Source organism: Melampsora larici-populina, assembly GCF_000204055.1.
Source record: "Melampsora larici-populina 98AG31 unplaced genomic scaffold MELLAscaffold_10, whole genome shotgun sequence".
Lineage (NCBI taxonomy): Eukaryota > Fungi > Basidiomycota > Pucciniomycetes > Pucciniales > Melampsoraceae > Melampsora > Melampsora laricis-populina.
Window position 1 is genome coordinate 1,783,387 of NW_006768774.1, and position 26,684 is coordinate 1,810,070.

At 41.7% G+C, this 26,684-nt stretch overlaps 6 protein-coding genes across 6 annotated transcripts; 1 reads left to right on the forward strand and 5 right to left on the reverse strand.

Moving 5' to 3' along the window:
* Nucleotides 1–243: 243 nt before the first annotated feature.
* On the reverse strand, nucleotides 244–941 carry MELLADRAFT_104745 (uncharacterized protein; the record flags this gene model as incomplete). The annotated part of the gene is made up of 4 exons (XM_007407793.1): nucleotides 244–410; nucleotides 471–527; nucleotides 630–785; nucleotides 854–941. The coding sequence occupies 4 exons, from the start codon at nucleotides 939–941 to the stop codon at nucleotides 244–246; spliced, it is 468 nt and encodes a 155-aa protein (XP_007407855.1).
* A 900-nt stretch (nucleotides 942–1,841) lies between these two features.
* MELLADRAFT_71365 (uncharacterized protein) lies at nucleotides 1,842–2,777 on the reverse strand (the record flags this gene model as incomplete). The annotated part of the gene is made up of 4 exons (XM_007407792.1): nucleotides 1,842–2,325; nucleotides 2,398–2,516; nucleotides 2,580–2,675; nucleotides 2,741–2,777. The coding sequence occupies 3 exons, from the start codon at nucleotides 2,655–2,657 to the stop codon at nucleotides 2,145–2,147; spliced, it is 378 nt and encodes a 125-aa protein (XP_007407854.1).
* Nucleotides 2,778–5,196: 2,419 nt separating this feature from the next.
* MELLADRAFT_34761 (uncharacterized protein) lies at nucleotides 5,197–8,007 on the reverse strand (the record flags this gene model as incomplete). Its single annotated transcript, XM_007407791.1, has 14 exons — nucleotides 5,197–5,545; nucleotides 5,621–5,745; nucleotides 5,844–5,933; nucleotides 6,015–6,254; nucleotides 6,338–6,411; nucleotides 6,492–6,678; nucleotides 6,778–6,845; nucleotides 6,928–7,130; nucleotides 7,199–7,244; nucleotides 7,312–7,501; nucleotides 7,594–7,651; nucleotides 7,727–7,773; nucleotides 7,861–7,880; nucleotides 7,947–8,007. The coding sequence occupies 14 exons, from the start codon at nucleotides 8,005–8,007 to the stop codon at nucleotides 5,197–5,199; spliced, it is 1,758 nt and encodes a 585-aa protein (XP_007407853.1).
* A 220-nt stretch (nucleotides 8,008–8,227) lies between these two features.
* MELLADRAFT_104748 (uncharacterized protein) lies at nucleotides 8,228–9,284 on the forward strand (the record flags this gene model as incomplete). Its single annotated transcript, XM_007407772.1, has 4 exons — nucleotides 8,228–8,298; nucleotides 8,378–8,539; nucleotides 8,629–8,776; nucleotides 9,048–9,284. 4 exons carry the CDS (start codon nucleotides 8,228–8,230, stop codon nucleotides 9,282–9,284), a joined length of 618 nt encoding a protein of 205 aa, XP_007407834.1.
* A 912-nt stretch (nucleotides 9,285–10,196) lies between these two features.
* MELLADRAFT_77293 (uncharacterized protein) lies at nucleotides 10,197–13,482 on the reverse strand (the record flags this gene model as incomplete). The annotated part of the gene is made up of 7 exons (XM_007407790.1): nucleotides 10,197–11,048; nucleotides 11,122–11,551; nucleotides 11,635–11,901; nucleotides 11,975–12,676; nucleotides 12,766–12,846; nucleotides 12,918–13,161; nucleotides 13,240–13,482. The coding sequence occupies 7 exons, from the start codon at nucleotides 13,480–13,482 to the stop codon at nucleotides 11,012–11,014; spliced, it is 2,004 nt and encodes a 667-aa protein (XP_007407852.1).
* Nucleotides 13,483–14,294: 812 nt separating this feature from the next.
* MELLADRAFT_84449 (family 71 glycoside hydrolase) lies at nucleotides 14,295–15,966 on the reverse strand (the record flags this gene model as incomplete). The annotated part of the gene is made up of 8 exons (XM_007407789.1): nucleotides 14,295–14,306; nucleotides 14,350–14,504; nucleotides 14,582–14,872; nucleotides 14,967–15,090; nucleotides 15,137–15,421; nucleotides 15,488–15,556; nucleotides 15,641–15,713; nucleotides 15,788–15,966. The coding sequence occupies 8 exons, from the start codon at nucleotides 15,964–15,966 to the stop codon at nucleotides 14,295–14,297; spliced, it is 1,188 nt and encodes a 395-aa protein (XP_007407851.1).
* Nucleotides 15,967–26,684: the final 10,718 nt, after the last annotated feature.

The window sequence follows — 26,684 nt, forward strand, 5'->3', positions numbered from 1 at the left end:
ACTAAATGATGCAGCTGGGGTAATACTGTAACTAAATGATTCAGCTGGGGTAATACACACACAGTATGATGGTATCACCCCAGCTGCATCATTCAGTTACATTCACACAAGATCATGAAGACAAAATTACATTGGTTTTGACTGGTAATTATAGGAAAAACATACCATCCCAACTGAGGTGCTCAATAGATTTATTGAAATTTCTTGTGTTTGTAGAGCTGTTTCTTGGGATGACACAATCGATTATAACATGCGCAGAGAAACCTTGGTGAGCTTGTAAACTGGTTGTGTTCCCTCCCCGTTTCCCCTAGTGCCTTGACGCTTGAAAAGCACATTGAATTCAGTCTTGACGGGATCACCCTGCTCTTTCTGCATGATCAGAATTGTATCATGATGTTGGGTCTCGCTGTCTACATTTGACATGATTCATAAATTCCACATTCTTGGATGACTCTGAGTTTGGGGCTTACCCTTGATCATTTTGTTTATGGCGCGATAATCATCATCCATTGCACGCTCAATAAAGTCTATTGATCTCAAAATGATTTTCAACAAATTATATGTCGGATGGACTGTTATCAGCTTTTGCAAGACACCATTGAGAGGAGTAACGTATCACTGAAACCTACCTTCCCGATTCATGTCAACCCCATCTACACGGATTTTTGCATCCTCCGGAATTATTTCCATCAGTGTGGCCTCAGCTCCAGAATATCCAGAAAAATTTGGGTCCAGAACTGCAGAAGTTAAGAAGTCTGTGATTTGATGGACTTCTTTGGGCACAGCTATCCGATCCCTGATTAGCGGATCCAGCCCAGGATTTGAGGTTATTTGAGTATATGGCCAAACTCACGGATATAGTCCCCAACAGGATCCATTAGGACTGGGGAAGAAGAAAAACTTGCAAGTAAGAGTGCAATCCAGAAGAAGCTATTGGCCATGTTGCAATTGGCACACAAGGGTAATGATGAGTTTGTTTTCTGAGGATATGAAGAAAAAAGTGACTTGAGTCATTTTATCAAGGAAAAAAAGATGGGTGGCTTTATACCAAGCCTTGTTATCTGAAACTCTCTTGAAACCTCTCTTCACATATCTCTCTTACAAATGTCCATCTTTCCATGATGTGTTGCATCAACCAATTGAGATTTGTGTGATTTTCATTCTTACCAAGCTTGCCGAAAATTCCGCGCCAAACTGCTCGAGTTTTGCGGGAAATTTGGACAAGCTTTTTGAGAACAACAGTAAACTCATCAGCATCTTTTGCGTTGCCAACTTACAATAATCCATCTCAATGATCCTTGTCAATATTGTTTCATGATTGTGGAATATTCACACTGAATGACCACATTAATAGTTGAAAGTTTCAATTCACAACTTGATTGTACCTCTGCTATATCTATTGGTAAGACAGCTTCATTTGGAGAATTTGGTCCTAAAATCAACACTTCTCTATGGGGCACCTCAAAGTCATATTTCTCAGAGCGGGTGTCAAATTCAGCTTTTTGCGATCAAAAACAATAACAGCGGGTTTTGTTTTACGTTTTCGCCGGAAAAGAAATATCTCCGGTCGTACAATAACCGGTGAACCATGATCGAGGCTTTTGTACTCGTTTGCCTCTAGTCTTAGATGTTTACGTCTTGAGCAAACGGGATAAAGCTTTCCCGTTTTGGTCAAATTTACGTGCATTACGAGTACTGCGGAAAACGTTGTAACCCAAGCCACCAGGGTGAAATTGGTTGAACCTGTCTAGTAGCATGCACCACTACTCCAGATACTTTCTTGTTATTTTTTTTAAGAAAATTTTCATCCTCATCATAACTAACACTCAATCCCTCTCTGTAATCATCCAAACTTGAGCCCATGATCAACAGTCTCATGTTTATTTACTCCTAAGAATTACATCAGAACAAATTTCACAATGACAGAATCTTGTTTTTTTGTAAATAGAAAACGTGTGTTAAATAAAAAACATGTGTTTGGAAAGACAAAAAACTACAAGTAAACAGCTTCATTCTAGAATTGAAAATGTACCATTGGGAAAAACAAAATCATCAGTGATAAATTGAGTCACAAAACATTTTTGGGTCCTTGCCAAAAAAATTCAAAACAAAGAAGCTACAAGATCTCACTATGAAGACGAACACTATTGTAGTGTAGCACCCTGTAAAACGCTTGCTGGAGCTACATTTCGCATTATATCAGACATTCCAGCTTCAACCTCTGCATCAGTTGGTAAATCAAATTGAGATGTTTTTTGTAATTGATCATACGTCTTGGTTCCATCAAATAGAATAGTGTCTCTTTGTAGAACAAGATTATAAAAGCTACATCGAATGATTTGAGTCAGATGAGATTCCTTACTTACTAAATGCTCAAGAGGGGATAAGAGGACCTACGTTTCCTGAAACCGATATGGCTTGGAGCCTAGTATCGCCAGTCTTTCATCAATGGCAGACCATTGTGAACGTCGCCCATTCGATTCGGGACATTTATGAAAGTGGATCGCTTCCATTCGCTGATACGATTTGGGATAGTCAGAATGTTGTGAAGTTCAGATCTTGTTAAACAATACACTCACCAGCCACGCATAGCGTAACTTCTGCTCTGGCAGAACGGATCTTTCAATTTCATCATCCGTCCGAAATTCCGTCTTCATGGCATGTGATCTGACAATCTGCTTTCGTCGAAGGAGTTCTTCATCAAAACATATCTCTTTGAAATCATTATTGGGTCACGCACTCTGCCAACAATTTGTTTAAGTGCCGGTACCGGCGATGTAGAAGATTTACCGCTTTCAGGGAGTATGTTCATCAAGAGCTTTAGAAGATGATAAATCAGTCAGAAGTATTTCAACAAGCGATTGAGTATAATCTAGACTTACGATGGAGCGGAAATTACTACGTGCGTGCTTAGCAAGATCTTTGATGACCTTTAAAACTAGTTCAGATGGCTTAGGATCTTCGCTACCAAACCCAGGAGGCAGATTCACATCTATGAATGATTTAGATTGTGATCTAATGAGTTGCTATTGTTCCAGTAAAAAAGAACAGACAAATGATGGTCAGGACGCATTAGATCAAGGTTGATGGCTTGGTTGCTGCTTACCATCATTAGTCTCTCAAAAGATCGCGGTATCGGTTGTTTATTTGCATCTGTGGTCGTAGTGTATGCTTCCAAGGAATGATCCGTTATAAGTTTGGCCAAATTATGACGAGCCCAATCCTGATACACCCATTTGTCAGTTATGAATCCATACATTGAAGAATGTATTCTCACTTACCCGAAAAGTTTCATTTGCCGTCCATGTGTTCGCTGCGGCTGACGAGCCGGATGCTCGAGTAGCTTGCCGTACTTGTAAGGTAGAACTGAGATCCTGATGAATCATTGTCATGTAGCACATCGTGGCAAAGAAACGGTTTTCTACCCCTTGGACCTAGAACCGAAGATATGTTCATCATGCTGCTCTACTCCAAACAATCATTATACAGATTCACTGACATCACAGGCTTTACGGGCCATCTCACGATGTGCCTCATCCAGATTGAACGCAGTCGCGATTTCGTTAAAGCTCTGTAACGATATATTTGACATGCTAGGAGTGCTGAGGCTGGGCACTGGGATGAGAGGCTGAGCGGATGCTGGAGTACTACTTGAGGTGGCAGGAGGTGATATACCCAGTTGAGGAAGTCGATCGGCATCAGTGTTATAGCTGATGAAATTATTGATAACTCTGTCTTCCAATCCATCTGGACCTGAGGTTCGTGGTCTTTTTGCGCGAGCTTCATCAGAGTTCACCACCGCAGTTGCAGTACTGATATCGATCGAGTCTTCTTCTTCATCCTGAAATGGGCTATAATTCGAATGACCAAGCTCCACTGAACCTGGTCCTGGTCCCAAAGACATTGGTGCCACTTGGCAATCAGCCTGTCCGAATAACTCAAGTTGAGCTTGAAAGCTTGCTATCTTGTCTTGATGTGTTTTCGAATTCATATGCCTTGTATAATCTTTCATTGATCTTCCAGCACATATGATACAGTGATATGCAACACTGTTAGGTCCAGTGGCATGTCGTTCAAAATCTAAAGTCGAAGGATGGTCAAAATCACTCTTTCGAAATCAATTGATGGCGGTGAAAAGTAGGCTGACATTTCGCGACTATCGTACTCTCGGGAGCTCCACTCATTATCTCGATCTTATCTGGTGGTGCAAATTATCAAAGATCAGCTTCCAGTTCTGGGTAATCTGAAGCAAATTATTGAACTCGGTATGGCTATCCATCTCTGACTGCCCACACACTCAGAGGTATCGGAGTAAAGAATCAGTGGTTTAATGTATGCGCCCTGATCCAAAATAATACTTCGGGTTCATCTCCACACCACAAAGACGCAGAGAGGGGATGATGAGCCTTGATGCGAGTACGTCTCATCAAGAACTAGTGTGGGTTTTGTGTCCTCGTTACATGAGATTGGTGCAAGACAACAAAATAAGTCGGATGAGGAAGTTGGTACGACATGAAATCGTGATGAAGTAGCACAGGAACCGATGAAGATGAGAAAGGAAAAGGCGAAAGATGGAAAAGGTAAAATCAAACAAAGAAAGACAAGGGGCGAAGTGCGATGGTGTTTGAAGACAACTCACCTTGGATGAGTTCAAGTGTCCTTGATGTTGAAGTACGAATTGATAGAGCGAAATAGGGGACGTCGTCGCCACAGGAAAACGATATATCCTTCGAAGAAAGCAAGGAAGAGGTCAACAAACGTCAGCTGAGTAACGAAATACTGACGACGTGCATGTGTATGTAAAGGCAATCAGGTCAGCGGATTTGAAATGGCGAGAGGGCGCCGGCATGACCGCGCCGGCTGCGCACCTCAGAAAGGGGCGGCGGCCGGCCTCAGCGTTCCTCCGCCTGAAGTTTTCACAAAACCAAATCATCCATTGTCAAAAAGAACTCATCAATTTTACCTCCATGAAGCTTGGATTTTATATCAACTTTGACCAAATGACTCCCAACACAAAAGATGATTGATTTCTTTCATAAACGTGTTTTCAAACTTGAAACAAAATTACAAAATATTACAAAATTTCATTTTCTACGCGTGTTTACAAGATTTCAAGCCTTGATCTATCATGTACATGTATTCATTCTGCTTTACAAATCTCTCTTTCAAAGAAAATTCATGAAACTCAAATATACATCAAGCACCTTCAGCAGTATTTTTTCTATCTTGAAGACTACCTCTCAAAAAGTCAACCCGACTCTTATCATTCATTTGATGACCTTGAACTGACCTATCATTTTCGTTTCCCCAACCACCACCACCAGGAGTGATAATTTTGATTCGATCATTTGTTCCCATTTTAATAGTTTGTTTACCACCTAATGAAATTATTCTATCTTGATTTGGTTTATTTAGATTCAAATCTCCATCTGATTCTCTTGTTTTTTTAATCCATAGATTTTGTCCTACTTTTCCTGATTGACCTCCCTCTAAACCGTAAGGTCTTTGAACTCTTCTTTCTGATAAGATCGAGCATTGAATTGGCCTATATATTTATCAAAACACACACATGAGTATAAAGATAGAGGAGAAGATGAGAAAGAAGGTAAACGATATTCACTCCAAGAATTCCAATTCTCTTATCACTCCTTCACCTCCAGTATAGAATCCAGCACCCCCAGAGCCTTCTCTGAGAGAAAACTGATGTAATAATACCGGATAACGTCTTTCAAGAATCTCGGGATCCTTTGTAAACAAAACCCGAAATTCCCATCAGTCTTGAGTTCCACAAAGATGGACAGTCCTAGACATTGTGAAAAAAGAGGATGTATGTATAAACTGACAGTGATACGTGTATTGGTCATATGAGTGTGTACCCCACTAGTACCATTCCAACCAGGACCTGCACCACTACCACCAGCAATAGTCTCATACTACCAACAGTACAAATCAGCAATCTTTCCACTTGGACGTGTCTAACAAGAATCTTAAGAGAGGCAAAAAAAATCACATACGTATCCCCATCCAGCAACATGATTTCCATTAGAATCTTTACCACCACTGCCAAACGTTAAATTATTACAAGTACTTTGACTAGCAGCACAAGCATTAAAGGCTTTGAGAATCAAACCAGTGATCACTTGACTTGATTCTACATTTCCACCTACTACTGCTGCAGTATCTGATGGATCTAAGAAACATCCGATTGGGATTTTGACTTCTATTGGATTTAAACATCCTTGATTGAGTGGGATCTGTGGAAGTGTACCGATTTCAGGTTAAGATTGTATAACCTGTTTCGAATGAGATATGACTTATTTTAATGACATTGACTCACATCATCATCCACCATAGCACGTAAACAGTAAATGATGGCTGAGTAGGAAACACTTTTAGGAGTATTCAGATTACCTGAGTGGAGATTTCATATGAACGAATGGGTGAAGGTTTTAATATACTGAACAAAATGAGAGATAGAGATGCGATAGTACCTATCAATTCTGGACCAGTGCCTTCAAAATCAAATACCGCAGATCCATCTTGCTCATTGATGGTGATGGTGATTTCCAAAGGAGTACCATCATCAAGATATTCAAGAGCATGTAGTTTGCTTGTGTTTTGCTTCTTAGCTACTTGTTTTAACAGATTACGCACAGCTAACTCTGCATTATCACGAATCTAAGGTCAGAAGAAATGATATGTAGATCAGCCCATCAAATCAATATGATATCAAACTCATCAGAAGGTAAATCGTATTGATATGACTATGTTACTAACGTGCAGCATATAATCTTGTACGGTCTTCAGTCCATATTCTTTAATCAAGAGATTGATCAACCCCACCCCTGATAATCAACACACGACCAAACTCCAATTCAGTTCCATTCAAAATCTCAAACTCCTGATGAATGAAACAAATTTACAAACCTTTATTATTAGCAGCTATTTGAGCTTTAAGATCACTTTCTACATCACGAAAACATCTACTACCAGAACAACCTTCAAACTTAGAAGGTTCTTCAACTAAATATTTAAATAATTCATCTTTATTATAAATTCCTTTAAAAACGATTTTAAATGATTTAATTTGTGCTCCTTCTTGAAAAATATTGGTTGAGGTGGGTGGCATACTAATAATAAATAAATCAAATTAGGTGTTTAAACAAATAGCTTGATAGATTAATCATGGTTTACTTACGAGCCTGGTAAGATTCCCCCTATATCGGCATGATGGGCTCTACTGGCTTATCAGTCAAGTCACATTAGACAGAATAATTCTTCATGAGATGAGATTTGAACACGAGAACTGACCAGTGAAGAAGACTAGCTTGTCATCATTGAATACTGGTGTGATCACAGTGATGTCTGGTAGATGACTACCTCCTGCGTTCGGATGATTGGCCATGATCACATCGCCAGGATAAAGTTGACCTTTCAAAAGCTTAATTTGGTATCTTACTGCAAATGACATGGAACCAAGATGAACAGGAAGATGTGGAGCCTAACATTGAGTATATTGGTAAATGGTATCAATTTTGCCATATTTTTTTGAGAGCTCGATCAATCAATGTGAACCAAGTTGAAGTTACAAACGTTCGCAACAAGGTCACCATTGGGCGCAAAAATAGCACAGGAGTAATCGAGTCTTTCCCTATGGATGAACCCAAGAGAAGGTCGATCAATCTTCCATTAAGAAATGCACATCTTTAGAGATTCGTTGTTTTACTTTATGTTCGTACTAATTGAAGTTTGTTGAAGACTTCTACCCATAGCCTGTCAAGGGGTATCTTCGTAGTCCATCAATATGAATGGTACATGGTTCCCGATGCTCATTTATCATCATATTTGAGTGATACGAACCTCAGCTACTGACATGAACCCTGTTATAAGGACTCTGATCAGCTTGTGAAGTGAGGTTATCGCATATGTCGAAAGAAATGACTTACTGTTAGCAAATAACGATAAGAGAATTGGGTCGGGTCTTGATTGCTCCTCAGAGATAGTCATGATGGATGTTTATTGAAGCTATCTTCGATTGATGACGCCCTTGGATGTTTTCGATCGTATGTAGTTGAGGTGAAGTTCTCGATCCAAGGGTCAAGAACAAGTTGGAATGATGTGAGGTTGTATTTGGATTGTTAGGGTAAGATTTTGATTTTTATACCAAACACTTTGAAAGTTTTCTCCACCAAGCTCAGCCCCTTCTCCATGTTCATCTTCCAACTTTATGACTCTTTCGATGCATCAACTCTCAATCTCAAGCTTTCCTTATCATTATATTCTACTTCAAATTCAATGGTAAGCAATCTCATCAACCGTTTAACCTGTTGATATCCAACGAATTCACAAAGACTCACTCTCTGTTTTTTTCTCTTAGTTCTCCATCCTTTACACCAGATTCAATTAGTCTCTTACCCATCATCAAAAAATTACAAAACGATTGTTTTGGTCCCTTATCATCCAATGAATTATCTCTCATCTGGACAACACACAAGCCTAATTCTAATCTAACAAGAGTAATTCTCAAAATATCTGCTTGGTTAGTACTGTCTTTTTTCCCGTTCCCAAATTGCACTCGTAGCATTTAGATTGGCTTCTATTTATCTTTGGTTTCTTTTTCACCTACAGTAACGCAACTCAATTCCTTGCTGCTATACCGCTGTTATCTAAACCAATCAATGATCAATATCAATCTATTTCAGTTATCTCACAATCTCATTCACTTATCAATCTTTCTTCAATTGTCAATTGTCAACTGAAACCAGATGAGAACGACGTTCAAAAATGAAGTAAATATTCAAGACCCTTTAATTTCTGGTGATAGTTCACTGATTCAACTCCAATCGATATCATAATACAAAAGATTAGATCATGCGGACGTTTGAAAGGTTAGAAAATGTATCTTGGTTACATTATTCTCAAATTAAATAGAAGTTTGATGGATCAAATTTTCTAGTCAAATCTAGATGTTATCTTCTCCCATAGCTTAGTTGGTAGAGCGTAATGCTTATATCCTCACATTCTTCGGAAGTGAATATGCCTGGTAGCACAATCTCGCAAGAGACGTTAATGTCACGGGTTCGAGTCCCGTTGGGAGAACGCTTTTTGTCGGCCTGCACTTTGAGGCCGTACGTCTCCTGCCTCCACCAAAGCTGCGTTGTCTCCAGCTTGGTAATGACAGAAGTCCAACGATGAGCAACAACGGGATGGGACCTTGCAAGGACGCCGCGCTTCGAGGAATTTACGATAAAGTTAGACTTAGCCTCGAAATCTTGCTTTCTTGAGCTTGTTTTCGAAAAAGCGTACGTGAAACCTTTGAACTTTGATAAAAAAATTATATCGATGATTAGACTGCGACCAAAATAAATTTGCAACGTGATCAAGCACATCAAGCCAAAAAATAACTCGGTCTTTTGAATGACCTCATTGGTATTTTTGAGATCAGATCACCCAATCAATATTTGTATGATCAGTTCAGATCAGTTCGTACTTGATTGAAAAAAGCAGATCATTTGAGGTTAAAAATGATGAAATTGTTTATCTTAAGACTGATCATGAACTATATCTAAACTTCTCTAAACATCCCTGTCACTAGGCTTTTGAACTTTTTCGATGACATTTGGAGTGCCAGCAAAAGAAAGTTTGGTATACTTTTTTCAAACTACTTAAACTTTTGGATGGTTGAAAGTTTGAGGAATTTTATCAAAAGCTTCATCCTTTAAGAAATATATATCTCCGTTTCTCTTATAACTTTGATCTCTCTATATATACATTGTACCAAGAACCAGAAAAACAACAACTCATAATCACTAATCACTTTTCTCAACTGCCCAAAAGCACTTACAAGAATATCATATTTTTTTCAACGAAGGCATCTATCAATCAACAGCTTTGAAGATGGTACGCAATCAACCAAGTTTTCATTGGCCATATAGATCGCTTTCAACCTTTTTAAACAAATATAAATCATTCATAAAAACAGTAAGTAAAAATCTTCCTTCAAAGCATCGAATAATCCATGATGTGTCGTCAAACACTGATTTTGTTTTGGTTCTCTTTTGCCTTGTGGTTTGTAGAAAGAATTAAGTTTGAATCATATACTAGATGTACAAAATGATCAAGAGGAATCGAATGAATTAATCAAAATCATTCAAAAATTAATTCAAGAACTCGAATTCGAAGAAACTTATGTCTTTGACCAACTTGAAAGAAATTTAAACTTGATTATAAATGAACATCGAATGGATTTGAATGAAGAACCAATTCAAAGAGAAGTTTATAGAACAAATTTATCATCAGAACCATCGATGCTTCAAAATCATCAAAATTTAGCTACTTTCTTTCGACAGAATGATCAACTCTCAACATTCGTTCCATTGGCCATTTCAGAACCCGCCGACGATTTTTTCGCAAAAGAGGTTGAACCAAAATCAATAACGTCACTTGATTCAATCGAAGGGAATCGAAATTCAATTTCAAATATCTTGAGAAAAAGACTCCAAGTTCTACAAACTGATCATAGTTTTGATAGTGATAATGAATCCAAAGATTCAGAAGATACTTTAGAAACGTTATCTTCTACTCAACTTGATCAACAACCTTATCAATTTCAAAATCAAAAACGAAATTCTAAATTAAATCTTCAAGATCTTTTACTACTTGACAATGATCAACGAGAAAGTTTGCTTTTACAAAACTCTTGGGATTCTTCTGATCAATTTCAACTTATAAATGATATCTTGATGATTTTAGGTGATTTGACACATTCTAAATCTTGATTCTTGATCTTTTTGTATCATCCTTTTAGTCTTCGTCTGGATTTTGATTTTTAGTTCTTTCTGTGAGAGAATCCGCATTGTAAAAAGATGTTCTTGACAAAATTTTCTTTTTTCTTGAGAAATCATCAAAATGTAAAATCTTCATTATCATATCAAAGAATCTTAATCACAAACTCTAACAAGTACATATAGTCTCCTGCAAGCAACTTTACCAAATGCTTCCAGTTAGCCCATTAATACCTCGCTCCTCTCATAAAAATTGTAAGGAGCCTGATGATGAGCACAAATTAAAGTCAGTCAGTTTTAAGTTTCATAGCAGTCTCGATAAAGAAGTCAGTCTGACCTATCACATTCAATCAATAACTCTTTAGCATGTCTAGCCACTTCACTACCTTCATGATTGAACATCACGGCATTGGCCAACATAAGCATTAAATCTCTGCGATACTCTTCTGGAGTGGTTACATTTCCATCTCTCAACTTTTTAGCTAGTCCACGTAAATCCATGGGTCTCTTAATGATAGAAGAGTAACCAGGTGCTTCCGAGTCTTTTACTGGTTCTCTAAAGACTGCTGAGATTGGATTAGATTGTACAGATGCATGTGTCTTCAACATTCGTCGTCGAAATGAGGTAGGATCAGATATCGTTGAAGAACCGGCGGAAGTGGTTGTAGCCTTTAGGTGGTTTGAGTCCATCTGCGGAATCGGAGTAGTTAAAGAAATCGGGGTTTGCTGGGCTGTAGAAGATCCATCTGTGATACCAGTTGGAAATGCTAAGAAATTTCACCACATCGGAAAGATCAGAAATTCAAATTAAACAGTTACGTATCATCATGAGCAAGGGAAGATCACTCACAAACCGAGTTGGGCGTTCCGGCTTTGCTCTCATCCGCCTGATGCTCTGTTTCGATTTGTCCCTTCCTCACCGAAACGGGTGAATGACTTGTTGACTGGGCACCATTCGCGGTTTCTCCCCCATCACCTTCCTGAGTTCTTTCTGCATCTGTATCTTGTAAACCTAAGCTATTTATTGCCACAGATCGAGGAGGTTCACTTGCTTGCTTGTTTGTCTCCAGTTTGGCGTCTTTGCATACGGTTTCTTTCGTTAGATCAGGTAGCAGATCTACAAGATGAACATCAGCGAGTGACAACTTGAGACGCACACTAAATCACAGGTCGGTAAGAGCGTGACGCACGTGGGTCAATATCGGGACTTTGTAGGACATTGGTGGCTTTCTCCACCTCCGGGCCTAAAGAGATTGGCGTTTCGCTTACTGTCAGTAAGGCTGAGCTCGCCAGAATAGGTGCGGGCAAGGTAAATAGCTCACATTCTTCAGGATCAAGTTCCTTTGAGCGTTCATTCCCCTTTGATTTCTTGGCTTGTTTTCTTTGACTAGTTTTTCCCGAACGGGTCGTGCTTGCAGATGGCGTTGGCGATTGTCGCTCTGAAATGAGTTGCTGTAAAACAATTTCATCATCCACGTCGGGACTTGGTAATGCCGAAGATGGTATTCGCTCGCGACGTTTGCTTGAAGGAGTTGGTTTTTTACTTGTCGATTGTGAATTGGCCTTCTTTTTAGTTCTTGTCACCATTCGTACTGGACTCTGTTGAACATTTGCGACTTCTTCTCGAGGTGATTCGACGCTTGGAGAGGCTGATTCTGTGCGTTTCTTCTTCGAAGCTGTTGTAGAATCTGTTTTGGCAGAAGAAAGAGATTCTGATCGTGCTTTTCGTTTGCGAGTCACAGGAACTTGAAGGAAAGCTTTCGGAGTTGTGGATTTCCGAGTAGACCTCCTAGACGGCTCAGAAAGTAATGGACTGGCTACAGCTGCTTCAGGTTGTATGCTGCCCGATTCCTCGTCGTCCAATGGTGTCGTGGAACGAGAATGAGGGGGTTCTATATACGGTCAAGATCATCGACGCGTCAGAGACATGTAATTATTTATGGACAGCAGTTCTTTCAGCTAAACGCGACGAGATACATACGCAGGGCGTCGTTATTGGGTTCAATACATTCGGCTGAAAATTCTTCTTCGTCGCCATCTATCTTCACGTGTCCCATTTCATCTATCCCGTGACTTGAAGTCAGAACAATTCTGTGATTTTAATCATAGCTAGTCCACGTCGATTTTCCTTACCTAAGATTTGCCTCAGTTGGCTCGGATCTTTCAACCGATCATCCCATGCTCCCCCTTGTATTTCTTCAATCTCAGAAGCCAGAGTCTTACATTTCTGTTCTTCAGCCATAAGCGCTGCACTGATGCCATCGATTCTGACTTCGTATAGTTTTCTAGCCAGTGCCAGGGCAGAATCCGATTGTGAAAGGTCACTGTGCTCCGTCAAATACTTTTGACACAAGTTTCCGTAAGCATCGCAACATGCCTAAAGTGATATGCGAAACGGTCATGAGCTACCATTTCGAGTATGTGAAAAACACAAGTTCGATGGAAGATTTCCGACCATTGGATCCAACAACGCTCGACTATCGAATTGAAGTCTACCATCTGTGGCATATTTCTGTAGTAAAGCTACTACTCTCGTCCAATCAAATGTATGATCCACATTCCCACTAGGTTGAACTGAATGAACGGCCTGAGCCATAAGAAGTCTTTGATCGATCGTAATATCTGATAATGATTCATCGAGAAGAGTCTCATATGAGTTGGAAAGCGTAAAGTCTGGCGTTGAGATATCCAGTTCCATTTTGCTGAGTACTCATCAGTCATCTTCAAGGATCAAATCAACTCCCCCTTCTTCCAAGTGTCTGTCCGGGGGCGTGCGTCAACCCCGGGTAAGGCTCGGGCAAAATCCGGGGCTGGAGCCATACATATCCGCATTGGCCGGATACTCCGGTCAGCCTGAGCCTCTTCTTTCCAGTCACAGTGTGAACATGAGTTCATGGCTGGAGTCCTCTCCGCCGCAAAACTACGTGTTGCTGAGTTGTAAACTAACATGCAATGAGTTTGGAACTTTATTTAAAATCTGATCAAGAATCATGAAATGTGGAAAAGGACAAGAATTGCCACTAGATAACTTCCATCAACTCAAATTCCTCTTGAATGGTAGTTTGCAGGAAATGACAAATGTGAATGGGTTTATGATCTTTGCACTTCCATTAAGTTACAAGGGCTTGAAGTATTCGTAAGGTATGACTACTTGAAAGTCTTTTTGTATCCTCACCCCTGATATTATGAAACCCCTTGTTGACTCAATTGTATCTGCTCCTATTCTGTGATTCTCCTGTTCGCGGTCCCTTTCACGCTATATATGCCATTGATGAAGGATAAAGAATCTCAACATATCAGAATATTTATCATTAGTCGCACAAGATTCTTGAGTTTGATTCACTCAGACTTGGAGCTCATACGCGCAACTCTTTGAGCACGGCTAAACAAAATTGTGTTAGTAGGCTCGAGAGTTTTTTATGGGTAGTTGATGATTTTACAATATTACTGAGTTCTAAGCAAAGAGGAGATTTGTACGCGAGATGGAAAGCATCAAACGATGAAAATATACTATTTCTGATTCTTCAAATCAGACATATAAGGATGCAATAAAGTAGAAGCAGACCAATGCTGAGACTGGAAGTGACATGTGCGTTCTGATTACATTGGCTGCACTGTTTGAGGGTAATCCAGCCTTCAATGGTGAGGTAGAAGGAGATGATGTTAAAGATCCTGAAAGGTGGGGGCAATCATCATTGGCTAACAAAGTGTGTGCGTAATCTACATCATAGATTTGTCCAACGATGATTCAGTTTTCATAATACGTTGAGATCGAAAGTAGCACCAAGTTAACTCACTAAAGTTGTATGTTTTGATTGTGTTACTAATCTCAACGTCTCCCTTTCCTTTCAATATGTTATTTCCTGAACCATCTTTAACACTTACAGTGACCACACCTCCAGATCCTGTCCATGGTATGGAAAATAATCCAATATCACCCAAAGGTAAATTATCAAAAGTCTGAAGAGAAGTGTTTCCAATTTTAACTCTCAGTTGTCGTGCAGCGGAGTGTTTTGGCAGAAATGTAGCTACATAGACAGCGTCTGTAGTAGCAGCTTTGTTTTCGGGAGGTCCTAGCGAGTCGGAAGCTGCGAATTTTCGGGAAGAAGATCAGTCCTCAAGCCGACATATAAGCGCAATATAACGCCTTTAAGTTTTGGAAAGACGATTCTTCATACGCACAGGCTACTGCATTGACGGAATGGGGACGATAATGAAAGTAGACGCGTTCAGCAGTCATTGGAGGTTGAGTTCCGCTCTTATACCACTTGATGAAATATTCTGTCATTGATAGCCAAGCCTGATGCTCGAATTTTTTACTATAATTGAATTCTTATTTCATATCAGCTCACTAGACCTATCTCGTTGAAAGGTATCTTTGGAATGGCTGACACCCAAGTTGTACCGTCTGGAACCACACTGTAGATGGGTCCAATGTAATGGGATTCACCTGGGAAGTGAGTTAGGAGTAGGTGAGTCACAATCATTTGAGTTGCTGAACGGTGTCTATGAGATGACAAAAGAAGTAGTTTGGATAATAGTCTACCATAGTCATTCCAAGAGATGATCTCAATAAAGTCGGGAGCTGTAGGCATATTTATCAACTCTTTCCATCGTTTTATGTAAAGATGGTCATCCTATATATCCATGCGTCATCCGTAAGTCGATTTCAGAGAGTTTTACGAGGAGTGTGAATGACATACTGATCTAAATAGGTAATTCTTCTCTGGGTAGTGAGTGTAAAAGCATGGGCTAACTCCTGCCATGTATACCTATTGAAGAGATATATTGTTTGTTGTGAGTCCATGGTTTTTCAAGTTCATTGAATTCGAGAGACTTATCAATCAAATTCATACCTTGTTTTCACTTTTCGCATTTTTTTGGAACTGAAGATCTACCTTCGTGGTCATGTTTTCTGTCCCGCTGGGCCTGGAGGATTTGTGGACTGTTAAGCTCGTGATTTTCGGGTATGAAATCTTTTGTCAAGAAATAACCCAACATACCATGACAGCCAAGACATCATACCGTCTACCACGGGATTATTTGACACAGCACTCTGCACGTCTAAACTCGGCCAAGCTGGAACAAAAAGTGGATTGATTGGCGGATTGAGAGATAGCAATGGATCTTTTAGCGCTTCTTTCCAGCCTTCCGACAAGCTTGATCCTATGATAGCGTCCATCGAGGGTGAAGAATATTGATCCATCAATATCCGTAATTTTTAACTCTTCTCGTGGACGAACCTCCCAGATTATTGTTCTCTCCTGCGAATGTTGATATCAGTGGACGCCCATCGATCACTTCGCCATTGGTAATACGCCCAGTAAAGCTTAGATCAGGTATGTAAGAACCTCGGTAGTGGAGTGTAAGACGAAGATTGGCGTACCGAGCTGAGACGGCATAGGCAGGAATTTCTCAACCCATTTAGAAACGTCCATTGCCGACTGTATCACCGACACTGATAAAAATACGCGCTCAAAAGTTGAATATCAGAAAATCCGCACATTTCTGATCATTCCGCGAAGAAAACTCGACTGAACTGTCAAGGGAGAGAAACAGCTTAAAGGGTTGTCCCGAAGACGTCTTAACCTGTTGGGCCATCTCGTAGGCTGAAGATACCTATCCAAACAATCCAAATGATTAAGGATTGATTAATTAATGACCGATGCAGATATCGCCTTCGTAGTCATGATTACAGACCTGATCTAATTGCCAGCTGTCAGAATTCCCTACATTGAGTGCGAAGGCATCGCATCCAATGCCTCCAGCCAGTGAAATCTGTGCATGCCAATCTTCGCGTGTGTAATTTACGGTCAACCCAACACTGTCGATAACGTGAATTTATCATGTTAGAATTTTTCTCCCCACAAGCACTGAAGCTGCCATATATTTCCAAGAAATTGACTCACATGAAATGTGCAAAAACGAGTCTGGCACCCGACCCTTTGGAAGCTTGAAACTGCCGAGGTGTTTCTGCGCCAAGACATCTTTGAACCAACAAGGCGATCCCAAGCCACTTGGAGATAATTCTAGAACTCATCGTGATACTGATCAAAAATTGACCCCGCGAAAAAATCTATCTGACCAGCTGTGGCAATCAAGTAAATGGTATTTCGATTTGACAACGTTGATAGAGGAAAAGCAGAGTCGGGGGAGGCAAATAAACTGAAGCTCAAACGTCGAATTCACTCAAAGGAGAAAATCCACATGGTCTTTTCAAAAGTCTGGACTTTTTTGCTGATCGAGATGCTATTGGTTGAAGTTTGAACACACTAGAGCACGTGCAAGTGTCCTTGTTCTGGAGTGATTGTGGCTGTCATGCCTATTTTGGGGCGCGCGACGATCTTGAAGGCTCATGAATTCACGAGACAACTTGACACAGTTTCACGAATGAAAATTCATGAAGGTGCGGAAGTATTGACCAGTCTCCGAGGTGCATCACTCCTGTTTTATCATTCGTCCAATACAACAGAACACAACAGATCCTCTTCCTCCCTAGACTAATCGCAAGGGACATTGATCAGTTCAATGCCTCCCGAAACATTTGTGGTACATAGAGATATGGCAAGCAATACCTTTTGGCTCTCTGGCGCGAAGACGAGTCTAGCCTAGGGGTACCGGCTGCAGAGAAACCGAAGCCTTGTGCGACCCTTCTGGCCGGCCAGCGAAATTGGCCAGCCGCTGGTCATTTCACACGATGTACAGGGGCATTTCACATGTATTTGAATATCTACGGTGGCTCTAAAGTGCCACTTGAGTCACATTGTCAAAAATGACAAAAATGACCTTCCAGACCCCAAGAAGAGGTCCGCTGATCTAGTGCCGACCCTGGCCGACCCCGTTCGGCCACATCATCTCATTCTCCATCACGTTATCATCACCGATCTTTCATCACCGACTTCAGCGGAGGAAAGAAAAAAGAGTTAGACTTGTTCAAGTATGATGACTCTGATGAGCTCTAAAATCGAGACATTAGTGAAGCCCTTACAACATACATCATTTGAGCGATTGATTTTCTTTGACAATTTTATCGCAGGGATCCTTCTTTTCCGTTTTCTTTCTCTTTAGAACTGCTGGTCTTCCTAGCAATTAAAGTCACTTCATCTCTTTCAGCTCATAGACGTAGCATACCCTTATTGGAATTCACCGATTGAGATACATTTTGCTGGTTGCCCGGCTCGAGATTGAAAATTCACTACATTTTTGTCAATGTCCGACTTATTGGAACAAGGTGTTCAGATCCTTGAAGAATTAGTCCTTCTTTCATTTTCATTGCTCAATCCTCATAAAAGTCTTGTATATCAACACAAAAATGTGCTGATAAGAAGACTGGGTCCTCAATGAGATTGAGGATTCCCACGGGTCTGGACATTGTCCAGGGTCGGCACCTGCTCACCGGGGCTGAATTCGGGTCAGGAGAGTCAGTTTTGTCAATTTTGACGATGTGACTTGAGTGGCACTTTAGAGCCACCGTAAATATCCCTGCGTGTCACACGCCTCCATCTGCCAAACTGTCGGATACACAACAAATAACAAATTCAGTCCATAGCAACACCAAACCGCACCAAACTGCACCAAACCTTCCTACATCGTCCTCATCCAATGTCCATTCAATCAGTTATAATCGCGTTTTCAAATCCCCATACTATACCTCACTACACCATATTGAAACTTTTGTCAAACGCACACAATGCGATGTGACTTCATGCGAAATAAAAACAAACGTTCAAAAACGAACGTTCCATTTGGTCTTGCCCGTCACAACACAAATGAAGGAGCACTCCAACCAATAGGAATTGCTCGCCGATGATAGAACATTAAAATTAGAAATGTCTACTCGGGGACACATCCTTTAGAAGCACGTACACCCAAAGAGAAAACATTGAGTACAAACTGAAAACTGTTTTGTGAAATCTGAATCTCAGCATATGGCACAATTCATCTCCGCTCTGATTCGATTTCATTGTTCTCAAACCTTTTGTTTGAAGCTTTTCGTACCAGCTGGGCTACAGACAGAACTGGTCTTGCTTTTATTTACTCTTAAGCAAATCACCTCGTAGCACTTCGTATCCGCCTTCCATAAAAGTGATTCTGTCGTTCTCGTACTCATCACTTTGGACCCTATTCATATAATCTTCAGCTTCAACTTCCGCACATAATGCTTGTCAAAGTCCTTATGTCACGGCTGGCCACATTATACCCTGATACCTATCAGGAATTAACGTTGAGCCAGCTCATATCATTTGTCAATCTTTCCGCGGATTTTTTAAAGAGGAATGACGGGGCACACCCGATGACGGCTCTCCATGGGCCTGTGGTAATCTTTGTTGTATTTCCACCTTTGCCACCTTCCCCAGAAGGGGAGTGCATGGCGACCGTCAGTTCATTTGGGGAGATCACAATACACGGGACATTGGATTGGGTGTTATGATCCCTATACTGGGAATATGCTTGTATCGAGTACAACCTCGCCGCCATGGATTCCGCGCGGTTCTCTACTCGTTGTATCCTCACGCTTCAATCTTGTTATAATAGTAAAGCATACCTGATCTCGTAGAAGCCACAACCGTAACACATTGAAGCGTCTTAAATTATATACGACATCAGGAGAAGCAAGAAGAAAGAAAATTAGAAGTTCAAAAGATATTAAAGCGAAAGAAATCAAAACCGAAGATCGAAGAAAATCAAAGTTAGAAGATTAAAGTTAGAAACAAGAAGTCGCTGCAGCTACCAACCTTAAATCTCAACCTTAAATCCCCTCAATACCCAAAGACCAATAGAGTAATCGGAATTTCAAGGATCGACAACCTTAATCAACCTAATCTAGTTCACGACGCCCAACTTTACTGTTCCCGGAAGCCAATCCCCCAGCCCTACTCCAACACACACCACTGGTTTCGAGACGGCTGTATTGCTGGAGGCTAAAGAAGAAGATATGGCAGAATCTGTTGAAATGTCGATCAACCCACCAGACCCAATGGCTGAGATCTTAGCTCGTTTGGCGAACATGGATTTAAGGCTGGCAGAAGAATCCCGATTGAGACAAAATGCTGAACGGGAATTAGCGGAATTACGAGCTGCAACGTCTACCACTGCTCAAACTAACCCTGCTAACGTGCAAGCACCACAAGCACCCCCTGCCCCGCATACGGTCCCTCAACAAGCCCCCCAACCCGTCGTCGTAGCCAAAACCCCAAAAGTCGCAACGCCCGATAAGTTCGACGGAACTAGAGGAAGCAAGGCAGAAATATTTGCAAATCAAGTAGGGTTATACATCTTAATGAATCCCACTCTGTTCCCCGATGACCGTACGAAAATAGGGTGGACGTTATCTTATATGACTGGTAAAGGTGGCGAGTGGGCAAAACCTTTCACGAAAAAGCTAATAAGTGCGGAAGGGAGTGAGATCACTTGGGATGGTTTTAGTAAATCATTTGAGGCTACATTTTTTGATTCTGAACGAGTGGCAAAGGCTGAGCAAGGAATTAGAGCCTTGAAACAAACTGGAACCGTACTAGCTTATTCACTTGCTTTCACCAATCTCGCTCTCATTGTTAAATGGCCTCAATCAATTTTAATCACTCAATTTCGGCAAGGTTTGAAACCTATGATACAAGTACAGATGGTTAGAGATACGTTTGAAAATTTAGATCAAATTTCAGAGTTAGCAATCAAGATAGACAACATTTTACATAAGCGGTCAGAGGATACTAGTTTAAATGAAATCAAAGAATCAACGGTAGACCCCAATGCTATGGACTGTTCGGCGTACCGCTTTAACATTTCAAATGAAGAGTATCAGCGTAGATGGGATAGTGAATTGTGTTTTAAGTGCGGAAAATCAGGTCATAGAGCAAGAGAGTGTGGTGGTGGATTTAGAGGAAGGTGGAGAGGGAAGTTCAGAGGAGGAAGAGGAGCAAAAGTTAGTACAACTGAGGCAGAGGTTGAAGATAGTGGAAAGGAGAGTGGAAGAGCTGAAGAGTCAAAAAATGGCGTAGCTCGGGGATGAAGGTTGTTCCTATCCCGAGCTTACAGTGTGATGAGTCAGTTATTGATCTAGGTGCTATTGAAATCGATATTAAAACTTTTGCAATGAAAGAAAATCGTATCTTTGCCGTAATACCTATAATTGACCCATCCCAAGAAGCAACCTATTTTGCAAGAGCCATGTTTGACTCCGGAGCCACGCATGATGTCATGAATGAAGCATTTGTCAGACGTACCACTATTTCGACTTCCAAACTAGATCATCCTAAGCCAGTCACAGGCTTCAACGGGTCTCAATCCTTTATCACTGAAGTGGGACAGCACATGGTCGACATTAACGGAAGAAGGACACCCTCGACGTTCTTAATAGCACCCATCAAAGACTCCATCGACTGCATCATCGGAATTGAATGGATCAGTGCAAATCATGACTTAATTGACTGGAAGAGACGAACTCTGAAGAAAGAAGACGAAATTGCGGTCTATGAAACGACCTTGGCATCACCGAAAAAATCTCTGGGATCTGTTCGAGAGGAACATCTGGAGAAAGCTAGGAATGATGACAAGGGGGTGTGTATCCTAGTAGATACGCTAGCACCCCCGCAATGTGAGTTTGATAGAGTTTCCTCCAAAGATTTTAAAGAAAAAAGTGGCAATCAGGATTCTCTCCAAAATTTTAGGACTGAACCGACCAACGACGTACCCGGTGGAGAAACTTTAGGCGAACTCAAAGAACCACATGTTGCAGCCAACACAGAGGCTTCGTCAGCTCCGAAAAAATCCCTGGACGACCCCGTAGTGGAGAACCAAGGGAAAGTTAGGAAAATTGACGAGGGGGTGTGTGTCCAAGTAGATACACTAGCACCCCCGCAACATGAGTTCGATAATCCCTTAGAAAAATGTGTGAAAGAAACAGCTAGCAAGCAGATTTTTTCCGGACAGTTCAGCTACCATCAACCACGAACGACGCAATTGACCATGGCGAGGCAAAGAACGTACTTGCCAAAACCCAGTATCCTGTCGACACCCCATCTGGACGCGGCAAGAGCGTCGTGGAATCTGTCCGCAAAGCTAGCAGCTCAGGAAGAAGATACGAAACCAGAACTCTCAGCTGCGGATCTTGTGCCAAAAGAATACCACGAGTACTTAGAGATGTTTGAGAAATCAAAGTCCAAGGTTCTTCCACCCCGCAGGCCATATGATTTCTGTGTCAACCTGATTCCCGGTGCAACACCTCAGGCTAGTCGAGCAATACCGTTATCCCAAGCCGAAAGCGAAGTGTTGGACGAAATGATCCAGGAAGGACTGAGTACGGGCACAATCCGACGTACCACGTCCCCTTGGGCGGCACCCGTGCTATTTACAGGAAAGAAAGATGGAAAGCTGAGACCTTGTTTCGACTATAGGAAGTTGAATGCACTTACGGTAAAGAATAAATATCCGTTGCCTTTGACGATGGAACTAGTCGACAGCTTACTTAACACAGACAGATATACAGCCCTTGATATGAGAAATGGATATAATAATCTACGTGTCAGGGAAGGCGACGAAGCTAAACTAGCATTCATCTGCAAAGCGGGTCAATTCGAACCACTTACGATGCCTTTTGGACCCACGGGAGCACCAGGTTACTTTCAGTACTTTGTCCAAGATATCTTCAAAGACCGTATTGGAAGAGATATGGCCGCGTTTTTAGACGACATTCTGATCTTCACAAAACCGGGAGAAGACCACGAGAAAGCAGTCAAGGACGCATTAGACACATTACGACAACAGAATGTATGGCTCAAGCCCGAGAAGTGCAAATTTGGTCAAAAGGAAATATCTTACCTTGGATTACGGTTATCTCATAACAAGATTTCTATGGATAAATCAAAGGTTGAAGCTGTGACTAAGTGGCCAACACCAAAAAACGTGGGCGAAGTGCAGCAATTTGTGGGTTTTGCAAATTTCTATTGACGGTTCATTGCAGATTTTTCTAGGATCGCACGACCCCTCCACGAATTGACGCAGAAAGACATAGTATTCGAGTGGACCCCGGCGAGAGAAGAAGCATTTGTGTCATTGAAGACAGAATTCACCACGGCGCCGGTACTGAAAATAGCCGATCCGTATAGGCAATTCATACTGGAGTGCGACTGCTCCGACTACGCACTGGGAGCAGTCTTGTCGCAAATCTCGGAAGAAGACAATGAACTCCATCCCGTGGCCTTTTTATCTCGATCCCTGATACAAGCTGAGAGGAACTATGAGATTTTTGATAAAGAGTTACTAGCAGTAGTGGCGTCATTCAAGGAGTGGCGACATTACCTTGAAGGAAACCCGCACCGCCTGAATGTAATAGTCTATACCGACCACAAGAACCTTGAATCGTTAATGACTACTAAGGAGTTGACCCGCAGACAAGCGCGATGGGCGGAAATACTAGGGTGTTTTGATTTCGAAATCCGTTTCCGCCCAGGGAAGAAGTCAGCTAAGCCCGACGCATTGTCAAGGAGACCGGATTTGAAGCCCAAGGACGAGTGCAAGCTGACTTTCGGTCGACTATTGAAGCCATGTAATCTGCCGAATGATGCCTTCGTATCAGAGTTGGATATTTCTGAAAATTGGGTTAATGAGGATGATATGAATGATTGGTTTGAGAATGATTGGTTTGAAGAGTTTCAAGAAGGATTTGATCATGACGAGGAGGAGATTTACGATATAGAAGAGGAGGAACCGTTACAGATCTGGGACGATACATTGATAATTGAAGAAATTAGAAATAAATCAAAAGACGATGATCAAATTACGGAAATAATGGAAAACTGCCTGAAGAATGCCAACAATTCGTGGGAGGATTATGAGTGTACTGATGGAGTACTGTACTTTAAAGGTTTAATAGAGGTCCCTGATAATGAAGATGTCAAGATAAAAATCATGTGATCAAGGCATGATAGTACATTGGCGGGACATCCAGGCCGGCTCAAGTCGTTACAATTGGTGAAAAGACATTATCATTGGCCATCAATGCGAGTATTTGTGAATGCATATGTCGATGGTTGTCATTCATGCCAACGAGTTAAGCCACGAACAACAAGGCCTTTTGGGAGCTTACAGCCGTTACCCATCCCGGCAGGTCCTTGGACCGATATATGCTATGATCTTATTACTGACCTACCTCCCTCTGAAGGGAAAGATAGTATACTGACAGTAGTAGACCGGTTAACAAAAATGTGCCACTTTATTCCGTGTACGACAACAATGAATTCTGAAGAACTCGCAAAACTCATGATCAAGTATGTGTGGAAATACCACGGAACGCCAAAATGCATCACGTCCGATCGCGGCAACGTATTCATTTCAAAAATAACGAAAGAATTGAATAGACAACTGGGCATTGTGACACAGTCTTCCACGGCGTACCACCCTCAGACGGACGGCCAATCAGAGATAGCGAACAAGGCTATAGAACAGTATCTCCGTCATTTTGTCACTTACAAACAGGATAACTGGGCTAACTTGCTTGATATGGCAGAGTTTTCGTATAATAACAGTCCCCACACATCGACGGGAATTTCGCCTTTCAAAGCAAACTACGGATACGACATCTCTTATTCAAGAATACCATCACATGAACAGTGCATACCCGCAGTTGAAGACATGCTCCACCAATTGGCTGAGGTCCAAGACGAATTGCGGAGCTCATTGGCGTTAGCGCAAGAAACGATGAAAGAAAATTACGACAAGAAAACGCAAGAATCACCTGATTGGGAAGTGGGATCTAAAGTGTGGCTGGATTCGAGACATATATCGACAACGCGACCAAGCGCAAAATTCGCGCATAAGTGGCTAGGACCCTTTCAGATTTGTCAGCGTATATCAAAAAATGCATATAAGCTGACGCTGCCTCTATCGATGAAACGAGTGCATCCAGTCTTTTCTGTAGGATTACTTCGACCATACAAAGCAAGCGACATCAGTGGGCAAGTGCAACCTCCACCGGCAACCGTTATCGTAGAGGAGGAGGAAGAATTCGAAGTCAACGATATTTTAGACAAACGACGAAGAGGATCAAAGATTGAATATCTCGTGAGCTGGAAGGGTTACGGCCCAGAAGAAGACTCGTGGGAGCCAACTGAGAATTTAGGCAATGCGCAAGATGTAGTAAATAGATTCAATATTAAGTATCCAAACGCAGGGAAGAGTTATAAAAGGACAAGGAAGGTGAAATGAGGGCAATGCTTTTTCCCCACGTGGGTTTTTTAACGCTAGCCCGGGGAAAGACGTCAGCTCAGCAAGAGGGAGCGGGAGACGTAAAGGGGGAGGTAGTGTTATGATCCCTATACTGGGAATATGCTTGTATCGAGTACAACCTCGCCGCCATGGATTCCGCGCGGTTCTCTACTCGTTGTATCCTCACGCTTCAATCTTGTTATAATAGTAAAGCATACCTGATCTCGTAGAAGCCACAACCGTAACATTGGGCACATTGAAATGTGACTGCGTTGACGGATCTGTAATTACATATACCTATGGTGTCAGCTGTACTGGCCAGCGGCCAGCGGCCCGCGCTGGTCAGTAGGTTTGCACAGGGCTGCTATTGCTCACACCGGCTGAGTGTGCCCAAGGGTTTTCAAGGCCAGACCATGGCCAAGCCCGGGGCCTAAGCCCTAACCTGATGATCGACACGTAGGTCCCGTTTCAGGGCCACTTGGGGCCGGGTCCTAGCTTAACAACAAGCCCACTGTGCCAGGTGATTTTTCTCGGACTCGTCCGCCCCTGGCACAGGGGGCTTGCACATTAAACGACAATCGTTGCGTGACTAATAGCCTCTTTTTGGTGGGCGTTTTTTCACTTCGCTTTTCCACCACGAGTCACAAGTGGGTTTCTTCCAAAAAAACAGTCAGATGAGCTCTATCAAGTTCTGAAGGAAATGGCCTCTTCAGAATCTCGACAGAGCTCATGATCGTGTTGATTCATTGAGGCTCCTTGTTTTGAGATTTGAAATTTCGACCCCTAAGATTGTTATGCGTGACCTCAGAAAGGCTTGAGCGATGGTCGATTGACTTCCTTAAACAAACTTCTTACTCGTTTCCCAGCTCGATTCTTGTGAGCTGGCACTTTTGATTCTCTTTTTTTTCTAATAGAAGTTATGTACAAGATGCTGAACTCCTACCAGCCAGTTTCAGAAACAAGATCAGAGTAATGTTGAATGAGATAGGATGGATTGCATCCAAAAGTGACCCAAATTTCACTTTTTGGGGCTATTGGTCACGCCAGAGATGTCGTTTAATGTGCAAGTCCCTCGGCCGGGTCCGCCGTGAAAATATGCGCTGACCAAAGGGTGAAGGGCTTGTTCAGAACCCTTCTACCCTTTGGCGGTACCCTCTCACCCTTTTGCCTAACCCTCACACCCATTTACCCAAGCCAATTGATCCCAATCCTTATACCATGACATGCCAAAGTCTTTGTCGTGATCTTACTGATCCAAAAACCACCATGTCTACCACTTCCAGCACAACTTCTGATTGCATTGCACCATCAATGCCGGAACCAATCCAACACAAAATCAGTATCATATTGGTATTGAATTGCCAATCCAACATCAAAAGTCGGGTTTCTCCAAATTGCTTCACCTGACCCAACATGAGAAGTCCCCTTTTCTCATATTGGGCATTGGCAACATGATACAGGATGGAGATGATTTTCCTTTTTTTGAAAAGTCTTGCAACCAACCTTCAACTACGGTATTGGCTTGTCTTGCTTCAGCAACACAATATGGCTGACCAGATTTTTTTGTCCTCATATTGTATTGGGTATTGGTCTGAATATATGGGTTGGCCAATACAACATGGAAAACCTCCAAAAAGTTGTATTGTGTTGGATTGGTTCAGGTGTTGGCACCATCTGTGTCAGCCCTGAGTACATATA